The 12,982-nt window shown below is 35.6% G+C and overlaps 1 protein-coding gene across 9 annotated transcripts in view; it reads right to left on the bottom strand.

Moving 5' to 3' along the window:
* LOC127500066 (CUGBP Elav-like family member 4) overlaps positions 1–12,454 on the bottom strand; it is a 121,476-nt gene extending 109,022 nt beyond the window's left edge. For all 9 annotated transcript variants that reach the window (XR_007926247.1, XM_051870947.1, XM_051870950.1 and 6 more), the window contains exons 1-2: positions 12,036–12,454; positions 4,107–4,189 (exon numbers count right to left, since the gene is read on the bottom strand). Coding sequence is in view for 8 of the 9 variants with exons in the window: in XM_051870947.1 (XP_051726907.1) it covers positions 4,107–4,189; positions 12,036–12,261 (309 nt within the window). In the remaining variant the exon portion in view is untranslated. The remainder of the gene's footprint in view (positions 1–4,106; positions 4,190–12,035) is intronic.
* Positions 12,455–12,982: the final 528 nt, after the last annotated feature.

Below are 12,982 nucleotides of genomic sequence, written 5' to 3'. Positions count from 1 at the left end.
GGAGGATAAAAGAACAGCGTGACCTCTGAGCGCGCTCGCTAATGTGTTCAGTCTGATACGAGACTCCAGCAGAGACGAACCCCACATCCTGAAGAAGATTCTTCCCAGCTAACAAAAATATGCTCTAAGAAAGTCTTGCTAATGTTCCCATTAAGTTCTGAAAATGTTTTTTCGGAATGTTCTCTGAACGTTTAAAGCATGTTTTAAGAATGTTTTTCTTGGTTATGCAAACGTAAAGAGAACATTCTATTTCACAAACATTACGGGAGCGTTACTTTTAAATGTTACATTCTGAAACAAGTAGTAACATTCAAAAATTGTTAGACGAACATCCAACTAAAACTAAATAATGTTATTAAAGACCAGAGATAACTGAACGAACAATCTATTAATGTTACTGGAGGAAAGTTTGTTCATAACTTTGAAAGAACTTTCCCTGTCAGTTGGGTTACTAAATCAGCCGTAGACAAGTATGCATTGATTTGTCAAAATGTGTTTATCTGTGTCGACTGCATTAATGCGCCTGTGACTCTGAACAAAATTAATTACAGCATCCACTCAACCAATCAGAGGCGTTTCTTCACCTGTAACTTCACTCGTATTCTTTAACATCTTCCCTTGTATCATTCTTTTTTGATTACACTGCATTGTTTTTTTCTCTTCCCTTATGCACTTTTTTTGTTTGTATATTTATACATTCAAATGCTTCAGCAATACAAATGTAAATATTTGTCATGGAACATTACGCACATATTATGCATTAAATTCTAACTTTATATTGTCTGACTAAAATTAAACACAATACTGTACATAAACGTCGGAGCATGTGAACAGCTGCACATTATTTTGTTTTGTGTTTGCGAGATGCAGAAGAATTATGCAGACTTTTTCTCAGCTCATTCAGCAAATATAACGGCTGTGATTTCACCTGAACGCCAGAACGTCTCACACACTCACGCAGGAAACACTATTTCTGCCAAAAATGAAGATTTTCTCATGATGTACTCCCCCTCTTGTTGTCCCAAACCTGTAATTCCAGAATGAGATTTTGTACTGTTGACTTTTTATACAATGATCAGGGACTGTGACACTCCAAACAGGAATATACTGTAGTGCATAAATATATGAACAATGAACAATGATTTGTTGAAGTTGTAAATGAAATTATGATTATTGAAGTACTGTCAGGTTTATGTTCCTTTCTGTTGACTTTTATTTTGATACTCTGTTCTGCTTCCATTTTATGAAAGATTTTTTCCACTATGAAATGAAAAATAAAAAACGTAATTGTGACTTTTTTCTCACAATTGTGAGTTATAAAGTCAGAATTGCGTGATATAAAGTCAGAATTGCGAGTTATAAAGTCAGACTTGATAAAGTCAGAATTGCGAGATATAAAGTCAGAATTGCGTGATATAAAGTCAGAATTGCGTGATATAAAGTCAGAATTGCATGTTATATAGTCAGAATTGCGAGATATAAAGTCAGAATTGCGTGACATAAAGTCAGAATTGCATGTTATATAGTCAGAATTGCATGTTATATAGTCAGAATTGCATGTTATAAAGTCAGAATTGCGTGATATAAAGTCAGAATTGCATGTTATATAGTCAGAATTGTGAGTTATAAAGTCAGAATTGCGAGATATAAAGTCAAAATTGTGAGTTATAAAGTCAGACTTGATAAAGTCGGAATTGTGTGATATAAAGTCAGAATTGCATGATATAAAGTCAGAATTGCGAGATATAAAGTCAGAATTGCGAGATATAAAGTCAGAATTGCGTGATATAAAGTCAGAATTGCGTGTTATATAGTCAGAATTGCGAGTTATAAAGTCAGAATTGCGTGATATAAAGTCAGAATTGCATGTTATATAGTCAGAATTGCGAGATATAAAGTCAGAATTGCGTGATATAAAGTCAGAATTGCATGTTATATAGTCAGAATTGTGAGTTATAAAGTCAGAATTGCGTGATATAAAGTCAGAATTGCATGTTATATAGTCAGAATTGCATGTTATAAAGTCAGAATTGCGTGATATAAAGTCAGAATTGCATGTTATATAGTCAGAATTGTGAGTTATAAAGTCAGAATTGCGAGATATAAAGTCAAAATTGTGAGTTATAAAGTCAGACTTGATAAAGTCGGAATTGTGTGATATAAAGTCAGAATTGCATGATATAAAGTCAGAATTGCGAGATATAAAGTCAGAATTGCGTGATATAAAGTCAGAATTGCGTGTTATATAGTCAGAATTGCGAGTTATAAAGTCAGAATTGCGTGATATAAAGTCAGAATTGCATGTTATATAGTCAGAATTGCGAGATATAAAGTCAGAATTGCGTGATATAAAGTCAGAATTGCATGTTATATAGTCAGAATTGTGAGTTATAAAGTCAGAATTGCGAGATATAAAGTCAAAATTGTGAGTTATAAAGTCAGAATTGCGTGATATAAAGTCAGAATTGCGAGTTATAAAGTCAGACTTGATAAAGTCAGAATTGTGTGATATAAAGTCAGAATTGCATGATATAAAGTCAGAATTGCGAGATATAAAGTCAGAATTGCGTGATATAAAGTCAGAATTGCGTGATATAAAGTCAGAATTGCATGTTATAAAGTCAGAATTGCGTGATATAAAGTCAGAATTGTGAGTTATAAAGTCAGAATTGCATGTTATAAAGTCAGAATTGCGTGATATAAAGTCAGAATCGCATGTTATATAGTCAGAATTGTGAGTTATAGTCAGAATTGCATGTTATACAGTCAGAATTGCGAGATATAAAGTCAGAATTGCGAGATATAAAGTCAGAATTGCGTGATATAGTCAGAATTGCATGATATAAAGTCAGACTTGATAAAGTCAGAATTGCGTGTTAATGTCAGAATTGCATGTTATAAAGTCAGAATTGCGTGATATAAAGTCAGACTTGATAAAGTCAGACTTGCGTGATTTAAAGTCAGAATTGCGAGATATAATGTCCAGTTGTAAGGGAAAAAAGACTGACATTTTTTCTCACAATTGCAAGTTTATAACACGCAATTCTGACTTCATAACTCACAATTGTATGTTTATACCTCGCAAAAGAAAAAAAAGTCAGAATTGTGAGATAAAAAGTCACAATTACATTTTTTTATTTTTTTTATTTAGTGGTGGAAACAAGCTTCCACACCATTTGTTCCTGTTTCTTCTCTCTGTTTAGTTTCGGTTTCCTTAGTTTCTTATTATGTCCTCATTTGTTTGCCATTGTGTTCATCTGTGTCTAGTTTATTTTTCTTTGTTCTACCCCTGTATTTACAGCCCTGTGTTTCAGTTGTTTTTGGTCAGTTTGTGTAAGTGTTTCTTTGAAATTATTTGACTGAATGCCTATGGTGTGATGATGCATTACTTTTCGTGATGTATTAACTAGTGTGCCCGTGTGACATCACAGATCCCACAATATCAAAGCGAGCAATTTTTGGAGCTTGATTAAACAGTCACATATTTTTTTTCCTCCCGTAGGTCTGAACATGGTAATTGCCCAAGAGATTCATCAGGACTGCAAACAGATGATCGATCCAGTGCAGAGACGTGAGTCTTTCCTTCCCTTCTCTTCCTGTCACGCTGACTTTCTCCCTGCAGGTTTGAACAGTGATCACTCTCCAGGGAAGAGCAGAACCTTGGGAATACAGCGGCGATACATCCTCACATCCAGCTCAGTGTATTCATAATACATGTGCCGTACGCACAGGAAGGAAGCAGAAAGAGAGACGCTACAGCACATTCACACCGCATCTTTTGCACACAATTATGATGTATAATTGTCTTCCCATTCAAATTGTATTGTCAAAATCAGATTCAATGTGATTTCTGCTGTTCACATCCAAAAGAGCAAATCAGATTTGTGAACGCAGCCAAAGAAAATGAGATGAGCTTCTTTAAAGTCTTGTGTTCAAAAGTCAGACGTCGCCCTCAAAAAAACCTCATTAACGAACATGAAGGAATCAGACGGATCCAGCAACAGAGCTTTGTTGACATTATTAGTGATAGTTTGATTATGAGTTCAGGAGAAAGAGCGAGACCCGGCTGAGAGAGAAAGAGAAATGAAAAATAATCAGGCTCTTACCCCGGGTAGAGTCTTTTGTTCATGGAGAGCGCTCTGGGCCTTCAGCGCTGACTCTCTGGCACAGTACGTTAGAAAGGCACATCCTGAAACACACAGACAGCAGATTCATCACTTCATTACTGAGTGATCAGACTGGGTTTGCACAGGCAAACACCACTGACATTTTCATCAGAAAATCTACACATCTAGTTTCTTTTTTTAGCATATAGATTTTCAAGTTCACATCTTCGTCATTCAACCCAGACATGGGAGATGTTATACAGATCAAGATTTAACATTACCAACATAACGTTACTAATTTCTATTAGTTTTACCCTAATATAAAAATGACAGAATTGCAAGAAAAAAAGGCAGAATTGTGAGGGAAAAAAAGGCAGAATTACTAGAAAAAAGTCAGAATTATGAGAAAAAAAGGCAGAATTCAGAGAAAAAAGGGCATAATTACGAGAAAAAAGTCAGAATTATGAGAGAAAAAGGCAGAATTGTGAGAAAAAAGGCCAGAATTATGAGAAAAAGATCAGTCAGAATTACGAGAAAAAAAGTCAGAATTGCAAGAAAAAAGTCACAATTACGAGAAAAAAGTCAATTGCGAGAAAAAAGGCAGAATTACGAGAAACAAATTCAGAATTGCGAGGAAAAAAAAGGCAGAATTGCGAGGAAAAAAAGGCAGAATTGCGAGGAAAAAAAGGCAGAATTGCGAGAAAAAAAGTCGCAATTATCTTTTAAACTGTTTTATTCCGGAAACAAGCTTCCATATCTGACCGTTATGCAAATAAAAGCAATAGTCAAAGTCACATTAATTGTTAATGTAACATTTAAATTTATGTAACAACAAAAGTGCTGTATAAGAAGAAAAAAGTCTGTGAATATAATATTAAAAATATGCAAAAAAAGAATAAAGAATTAAAAATCATACAGAGAGACATGTCTGACAGTTATGCAAATGACAGCAATATTCAAAATCACATTAATTGGACAAATAGCAGAAAAAACCCAACATATGCATTTTCAGACACCTCCACCACCAAACGGCACTGCAAATTGATTTGAACATGCTTAAACATCAAAAGCAAATGTGTTTTTTGCCCCATGTGTGGCAGCGGTGACCCTCTGAGAGGCATTTCTGCAGCGCCCAGCAGAATCCGCAGACGTGCCCTCCTCAGGGAGCAAGAACACACACACGACACCCATCGGGCAAACCCGCAGGACTGTACACCGCATGTCAAGTGGAGATGCTTTAAAACTCAACAGGCTCTCCTTTACAGTTCAAGTATATTGGTCTCATAAACATCTCTTGAATAACAACTTTTATTCATTCGAACCTAAACGCAGCGCTCAAGCTACAGGACTGCTTGTTTTGCAATGCAAGCATGATTATATGGTTAGTTTTATTTCATCTGCTGTCCGTGACCCATCAGAACACACACCAGACATGCAGCAATTGATATTTTGTCAGAACCTCGAGTAAATTACATGCTATCTTGTTCAGTTGTCTATTCAGAATCGAGGGAGAATCATGATCTCTGTTTGAAACAAAACAATTCATGTCTTGTTGAGATCTCTAACTGCAGCTGACCTTAGCATCACACACACACACACACACACACACACTGACAATAAAACTCCAACACAAACTAAATGCAAACAGACTGACAATGATGAAGTGCTGATACAGGAGTCCAGCGGCTGCAAGAACGAGTTAAATAACATTATGTAAGTCATCAAAACACAAACCACAGCCCGTCGTCCTGCCCTGAACACCACACTCAGATCTCTACAGATCCGTCAGTATGTCTGACACACACGAATCACACTTAAATATCCCATTATCTCATTTTACAACAATAAGTCTTTATTGTAAAGAAAAATTGCACCAAAATTGGTTTGAATAGCTTTGAGATTTATGTAATTATATTCAGACTTCTTTAAAGGATTAGTTCACTTCAGAATTAAAATGTCCTGATAATTTACTCACCCCCATGTCATCCAAGATGTTCATGTCTTTCTATCTTCAGTGGAAAAGAAATGAAGGTTTTTGAGGAAAACATTCCAGGATTTTTCTCCATATAGTGGACTTCACTGGGGTTCAACGGGTTGAAGGTCCAAATGTCAGTTTCAGTGCAGCTTCAAAGAGCTCTACATGATCCCAGACGAGGAATAAGAGTCTTATCTAGAGAAACCATCGCTCATTTTCTAAAAAAAAATAAACATTTATATACTTTTTAACCACAAATGCTCATCTTGCACTGCTCTGTGATGCTCCACGCATTACGTAATCACGTTGGAAAGGTCACGCGTGACGTAGGTGGAAGTGACTGAAACTGACATTTGGACATTCAACCCGTTGAACCCCAGTGAAGTCCACTATATGGAGAAAAATCCTGAAATGTTTTCCTCAAAAACCTTCATTTCTTTTCCACTGAAGATAGAAAGATATGAACATCTTGGATGACATGGGGGTGAGTAAATTATCAGGAAATTTTCATTCTGAAGTGAACTAATCCTTTAAGTGTAACTTAACCATATAATACCTGTTTTATATGCAGATTTCCAACACCTCTAAATGATCAACACGATCAAAACTTTGAAGATAAACCAGTTGCACACAATCTACTACAGTCCTTCTGTCGTCTGATTAATAGTTTATACCTTTATAGCAAGCAAAAGGACTTTTAATTGTACAAACATCCTCCTTCAGCTCGTGCTTCACGTGTCTTTTTGCTGTGAATCTTTACCAATTTTCTTTTTATAGTAAATGTAAGAATAACTTTGATATTGTTAGTAATATTTCAACTGAAGCAACTCAGGTTTACTTGATTATCCATACATCATTTTTTAGAAGAATCATGAGTATCAAATATGTAGGAATGCACCGATATGAAAATTTGGGCCGATACCGATAACCGATAATTCTTTATATTTGAAAGCCGATAACCGATATATTGGCCGATAAATCTAAATGCAAATTTTTATGTAATTTTTGAGAGCCTGATTACAAAAGCAAAAGTCTCACCATTAAAAGCCATGTCCCAAGCACACAATTATAATTTTCTCATTATATTATTATGTAGCCTATAAAATGCGCTGCACATGTTGTACTTAACTGTATTTTCCTTTTTGAAGTGATTTCAATCATATTTCAAGCAATTCAAAACCATCATGGCGAACAGTGTGCATCTGAAGTATCTCAGCTCCATTATTTATCGGCTTTAATATATCGGACAAATTTTCTTATCGGGCCGATAATGATAACATTAAAAATGAACATATATCGGCTGATACCGATATTGTTGCCGATATATATCGTGCATCCCTACAAATATGATCGTCAGGCTTTTGAGGAAGGTTTATTAGCTCATCTGTCAATCATCATTGTATTGCATTGCATTATATGTTTTAAAACTACAGAGCTTTGATCGTAAAACTAAGCGTTTAAATATCATATTGATATTTATATGCATTTTACGTCAGTATTTGCTATACTGTTATAAAGATCTCATTGATTTCCATTACAAGCATCAGAATTTCATCACTTTTTGTCCATATTTTCACTCAGTTTGAGTCTCTGAATAAAACTAAGCTGTTTTTTCCTCCATATTCTCACTTTATAATATTATATGAGCCATAAAAGCCTGATGCATCAAATATGATACTCAACAAAAAGCACATATGCAAACTTCAATGCAGTAAACGGCTCTATTGTTCCACGAGTGAAGTCTTTTGAGGTCACTGTATTCTGACTCTGCTGTTGTACAGAAGTGGATGTTGAATCACAGCATCTCATCTAGCTGGCGTCAGACCTGAAGATTTGCCCCCCCGCAGGCCAAAACCGCTCAGAGCCAAAACTGGCACACGGACCGATGCTGAGAGAGGTGTGAAGGGCACGGCTGCCAACGGCTGGCCAAACCGAATCGACAAATCCCACAGGCTCCGATTAGAACGAGCCATTTATAGACCAAAAAACACATTACTGATGCATTTTAATTCATTAAATGTGTTTTCTTGTTCCATTGCAGTCTTGAGTTTTCTTCACAATATTCCTCATTTAAATAATTCATACGCAGAATAAAGGGGCGGGGCCTGGTTGAGTTAGTTAGTAGTGTGTTGAAACTGGCGGTTATGGTAAGGGGCGGGACATTTCCCAAACACCAATCACAACACACTGGTCCAGCCGACCAATCAGAGCACAGTGTGCTTTTCAGAAGGAGGTTCACAGGAACAAAACAGAGCGTTACTGACAGACTGGGAAGAGAGGAGCTGCAACAATGGAGAATATGAGGAAAATAAAGCATGAAAACCTGTTCTAGTGGAGCACAAAGACACAGGTCTGCTTTAACCAGTCTCTGCTGATGTTCTCAGAGCTTGTGTTATTGTAACCGCTGCCTCCTCCGGTCTATTAATGTAAACTAACAGCTTTAATGATACACGTCTGATCCACTGGGAAACATCAGCACAAAACCTGCACAACAGTGATTACAGAGAGAGAGAGAGAGCAGCTGGAGATGGAGAGTTTATGAAGGACTAAATAAGAACCTAATGGAAATATTTTGGCCTTTGCACTTGTAGATTATATAATGTCTATATAATGTTGATGCTCAGAACTGAACTGAATAAAAAACACAAAGAAAATATGAACGTGCATACAGAACGGAGCACAATGCATCTGTGTATGAGTAAATACAGACAGGCTTTATGGTCTTTCTACAGATTATTAAATGAATGCATTCGAAATTAAATAATGCTTCAACACAACATTCTTTAATTATTTAGTCAGTTATGCCCATGGCAAACCATATTTTTATTTCTTCATTCATGAGTTTCACATTCGAGTTTTCATTTAGTACACAGGGAAAAAAATCTATGCAAGGACACTTAAACCGAAAACTACCGAAAGATTATCGTTTAACTATCCAGAGTAAAACACATGTGATTTGATGTGAGGAAACCAGTGCAATGCAAACAAGAAATATGAGAGAGATATAAACGATCAGCATCGTCGAGAAGAAATGTTCCCATGCAAAAGCCCAAATTCAAGTGTGAATATATATCAGAACTGCTGTAACCGCTCATGCTTCATGAAAATGTCTGAAACGGTTTCGCATGTAGGTTTGTGTTCCACTGATGCTGCTCCGATCCACAAACACATACGCTTCACTCCGCTCTTTAAATAAATCATTTTACCATAACAATCTGTTCTTAGGAGATTAAAAAAGCTCTTGATATTTCATTAACTGTTCTTCTATGACATCAGGCTGCACTGGGTTAAAAACAACCCAAGTTGGGTTGAAACTGGATAAACCCAGTCCACTGGGTTGTTTTGACCCAGAGGTTGGGTTAAATGTTTGACGTGCTAGGTAGTTTTATTTAACTCAATTATTGTTTAAAAATTACTAAATTCCTTGCTTAAAATGAACCCAAAATATGTTGGAAATTAACATGTAATCATACATTTAATAAATGAACATTTATTAATATGTTTAATGAATAATAATTAAACAATAAATATTTATTAAATTGCTTATTAATGATTGTTCACCTTCTGACTGTTATGTGTCTGATCTTTAATTTCCAACCTATTTTGGTGTTTCTCAGTTTCAACGGTTCAACATTTTTTTACAACGTTTTCTCTTGTTTATGCGAAGGTTAGAGGAACATTGAAGAAACATTCCAGTTGATCATTTTACTATCGTTATGGGAACGTTTCTTGTTGATCGTTCGATAACAAGTAGTAAGTAACATTTAAAAAACGTTAGCTGAACGTCCAACACAAATGAAAATTGTATAAATAACATTTTGATAAAGTTCCCATTAAGTTATGTAGTTTTAAAAAAAAAATGTTTTAAAAACGTTTTCTCTTGTTTATGCGAAGGTTAGAGGAACATTGAAGGAACGTTCCAGTTGATCATTTTACAAACATTATGGGAACGTTTCTTGTTGAATGTTTGATAACAAGATGAACGTCCAACGAAAACGTCTCATGAACAATTTATAAATAACATTATTTAAGTTATGGAAACGTCATTTCTCAGTTTCAACGTTTTTTTTTTTAAATGTTTAAAAATGTTTCCTCTTGTTTATGCGAAGGTTAGAGGAACATTGAAGGAACATTCCAGTTGATCATTTTACAAACATTATGGAAACGTTACTTGTTGAACGTTCGATAACTAGTAGTAAGTAACGTTTAAAAAACGTTAGATGAATGTCCAACGAAAACGTTTCATGAACAATGTATAAATAACATTTTGATAAAGTTCCCATTAAGTTATTGATACATTATTTTTCAGAACGTTTTTTAAATGTTTTAAAAACGTTTTCTCTTGTTTATGTGAAGGTTAGAGGAACATTGAAGGAACGTTCCAGTTGATCATTTTACTATCGTTATGGGAATGTCACTTGTTGAACGTTTGATAACAAGTACTAAGTAACGTTTAAAAAACGTTAGATGAACGTCCAACGAAAACGAAAATTGTATAAATAACATTTTGATAAAGTTCCCACTAAGTTATGGAAACGTCATATCTCAGTTTCAACGTTTTTTTTTTTTTAATGTTTAAAAACGTTTCCTCTTGTTTATGCGAAGGTTAGAGGAACATTGAAGGAACGTTCCAGTTGATCATTTTACAAACATTATGGGAACGTTTCTTGTTGAATGTTTGATAACAAGATGAACGTCCAACGAAAACGTCTCATGAACAATTTATAAATAACATTATTTAAGTTATGTAAACGTCATTTCTCAGTTTCAACGTTTTTTTTTTAAATGTTTAAAAATGTTTCCTCTTGTTTATGCAAAGGTTAGAGGAACATTGAAGGAACATTCCAGTTGATCATTTTACAAACATTATGGAAACGTTACTTGTTGAACGTTCGATAACTAGTAGTAAGTAACGTTTAAAAAACGTTAGATGAATGTCCAACGAAAACGTTTCATGAACAATGTATAAATAACATTTTGATAAAGTTCCCATTAAGTTATTGATACATTATTTTTCAGAACGTTTTTTAAATGTTTTAAAAACGTTTTCTCTTGTTTATGTGAAGGTTAGAGGAACATTGAAGGAACGTTCCAGTTGATCATTTTACTATCGTTATGGGAATGTCACTTGTTGAACGTTTGATAACAAGTACTAAGTAACGTTTAAAAAACGTTAGATGAACGTCCAACGAAAACGAAAATTGTATAAATAACATTTTGATAAAGTTCCCATTAAGTTATGTAAACGTCATTTCTCAGTTTCAACGTTTTTTTTTTTTTAATGTTAAAAAACGTTTCCTCTTGTTTATGCGAAGGTTAGAGGAACATTGAAGGAACGTTCCAGTTGATCATTTTACAAACATGGGAACGTTACTTGTTGAATGTTTGATAACAAGATGAACGTCCAACGAAAACGTCTCATGAACAATTTATAAATAACATTATTTAAGTTATGGAAACGTCATTTCTCTGTTTCAACGTTTTTTTAAAAAAAAATGTTTTTAAAACGTTTCCTCTTGTTTATGCGAAGGTTAGAGGAACATTGAAGGAACGTTCCAGTTGATCATTTTACAAACATGGGAACGTTACTTGTTGATCGTTTGAAAACAAGTAGTAAGCAGTAACGTCCAACTGAAACGTTTCATTAATGATGTATTAAGAACGTTATTAATGAACAGATAAATGAATATAATATGATATGATAATATAATACGATTGAACGTTCTATTAGCGTTACTGAAGAACGTTTGTTCATAACTTTAAAAGAACCTTGTCAGAACATTCTGAGAACGTTTCCTATGATGGCACTTATAAATGTTGTTCACATGGATGTTGAGAAGAGGGCGGACTTGCACGTGCTGATCACACACACACACACACACACACACACATACACACACAGAAACTCATTTATATGGAGAGGTGCGAGGAACCAAAAGAAAGCAAAGTCCGACCTTTATGCATCCCGGTGAACCGGTCCTTGAGCACCGTGAGCTCGTAGATCTTGCCGAACTCCTCGAACAGCGGCTTGAGGTCTTTCTCCTCCAGGTTGCGCGGGATCTGCCCGATGAAGAGCTTGATGGCGTCGTGATCTTTCATGGGAATCGCGCTGTTGAGTCCGTTCATTCTGCCGGAGCTGTTCGCGGTGCTGAAGCCATTCTCCGCCGTGACCGAGGCCATCTTTCTCCCTCCCGCGCGCTGTGTCTCCCGCTCTCTACCATCCACTCTTCCTCTCTCTCTTTCTTTCTCTTCCTCTCCCTCTATCACAGCTGTACACTCCCCTCTCGGTTTTATGTGTCTCCCCTCAGTCTCGCGCGCGTTTTCTCCTCAGGATTCTTTCACTTTCTCCATCTGTCTCTCTCGCCGTGTGTCAGCTGCCACTCTGACTCGTGACGTCAGCTCGCGCCTTTTGAATAGACCCGCGGTTCATTTGCATAATAAGTCCGGGCCAGCCAATCACACGGTGGCGTGAGTGAAGGCGCTCGTGCGGGGCGGAGCGAGAAGTCCAACATTTGTACGGCGTTTAAAAGGTTCAGATCTCAAACACGGAGCGAATTTTTATAAAAGCAACATGTTGTGAACCCTTTAACCCTTTTAAATGGCGGGTATATATAATAGCAACAATTTAATAATTCGTACTGAAATACTAACTATCTAAAATAAAATTAAAAATACCTAAACAATTTTTGTATTGCTATTTTCTCTCTAACACAGCTGCAGCTAAAATTATTGGTTTTATTTTACATTTTACACGTTGTATTCATTGCTCATTTACAGAATAGTATAGGCTGATAAAAATTAATTCATCACTTTAAAAAATGCTGGGTTAAAAACAACCCAAGTTGGGTTGAAAATGGAAAAAAACAGCGATTGGGTTGTTTTAACCCAACAGTTGGGTTAA

Source organism: Ctenopharyngodon idella, chromosome 18 (assembly GCF_019924925.1).
Source record: "Ctenopharyngodon idella isolate HZGC_01 chromosome 18, HZGC01, whole genome shotgun sequence".
Classification (NCBI taxonomy): Eukaryota; Metazoa; Chordata; class Actinopteri; order Cypriniformes; family Xenocyprididae; genus Ctenopharyngodon; species Ctenopharyngodon idella.
The sequence above is the reverse complement of the archived record's forward strand: the minus strand, read 5'-3'. Positions and strand labels throughout refer to the sequence as shown.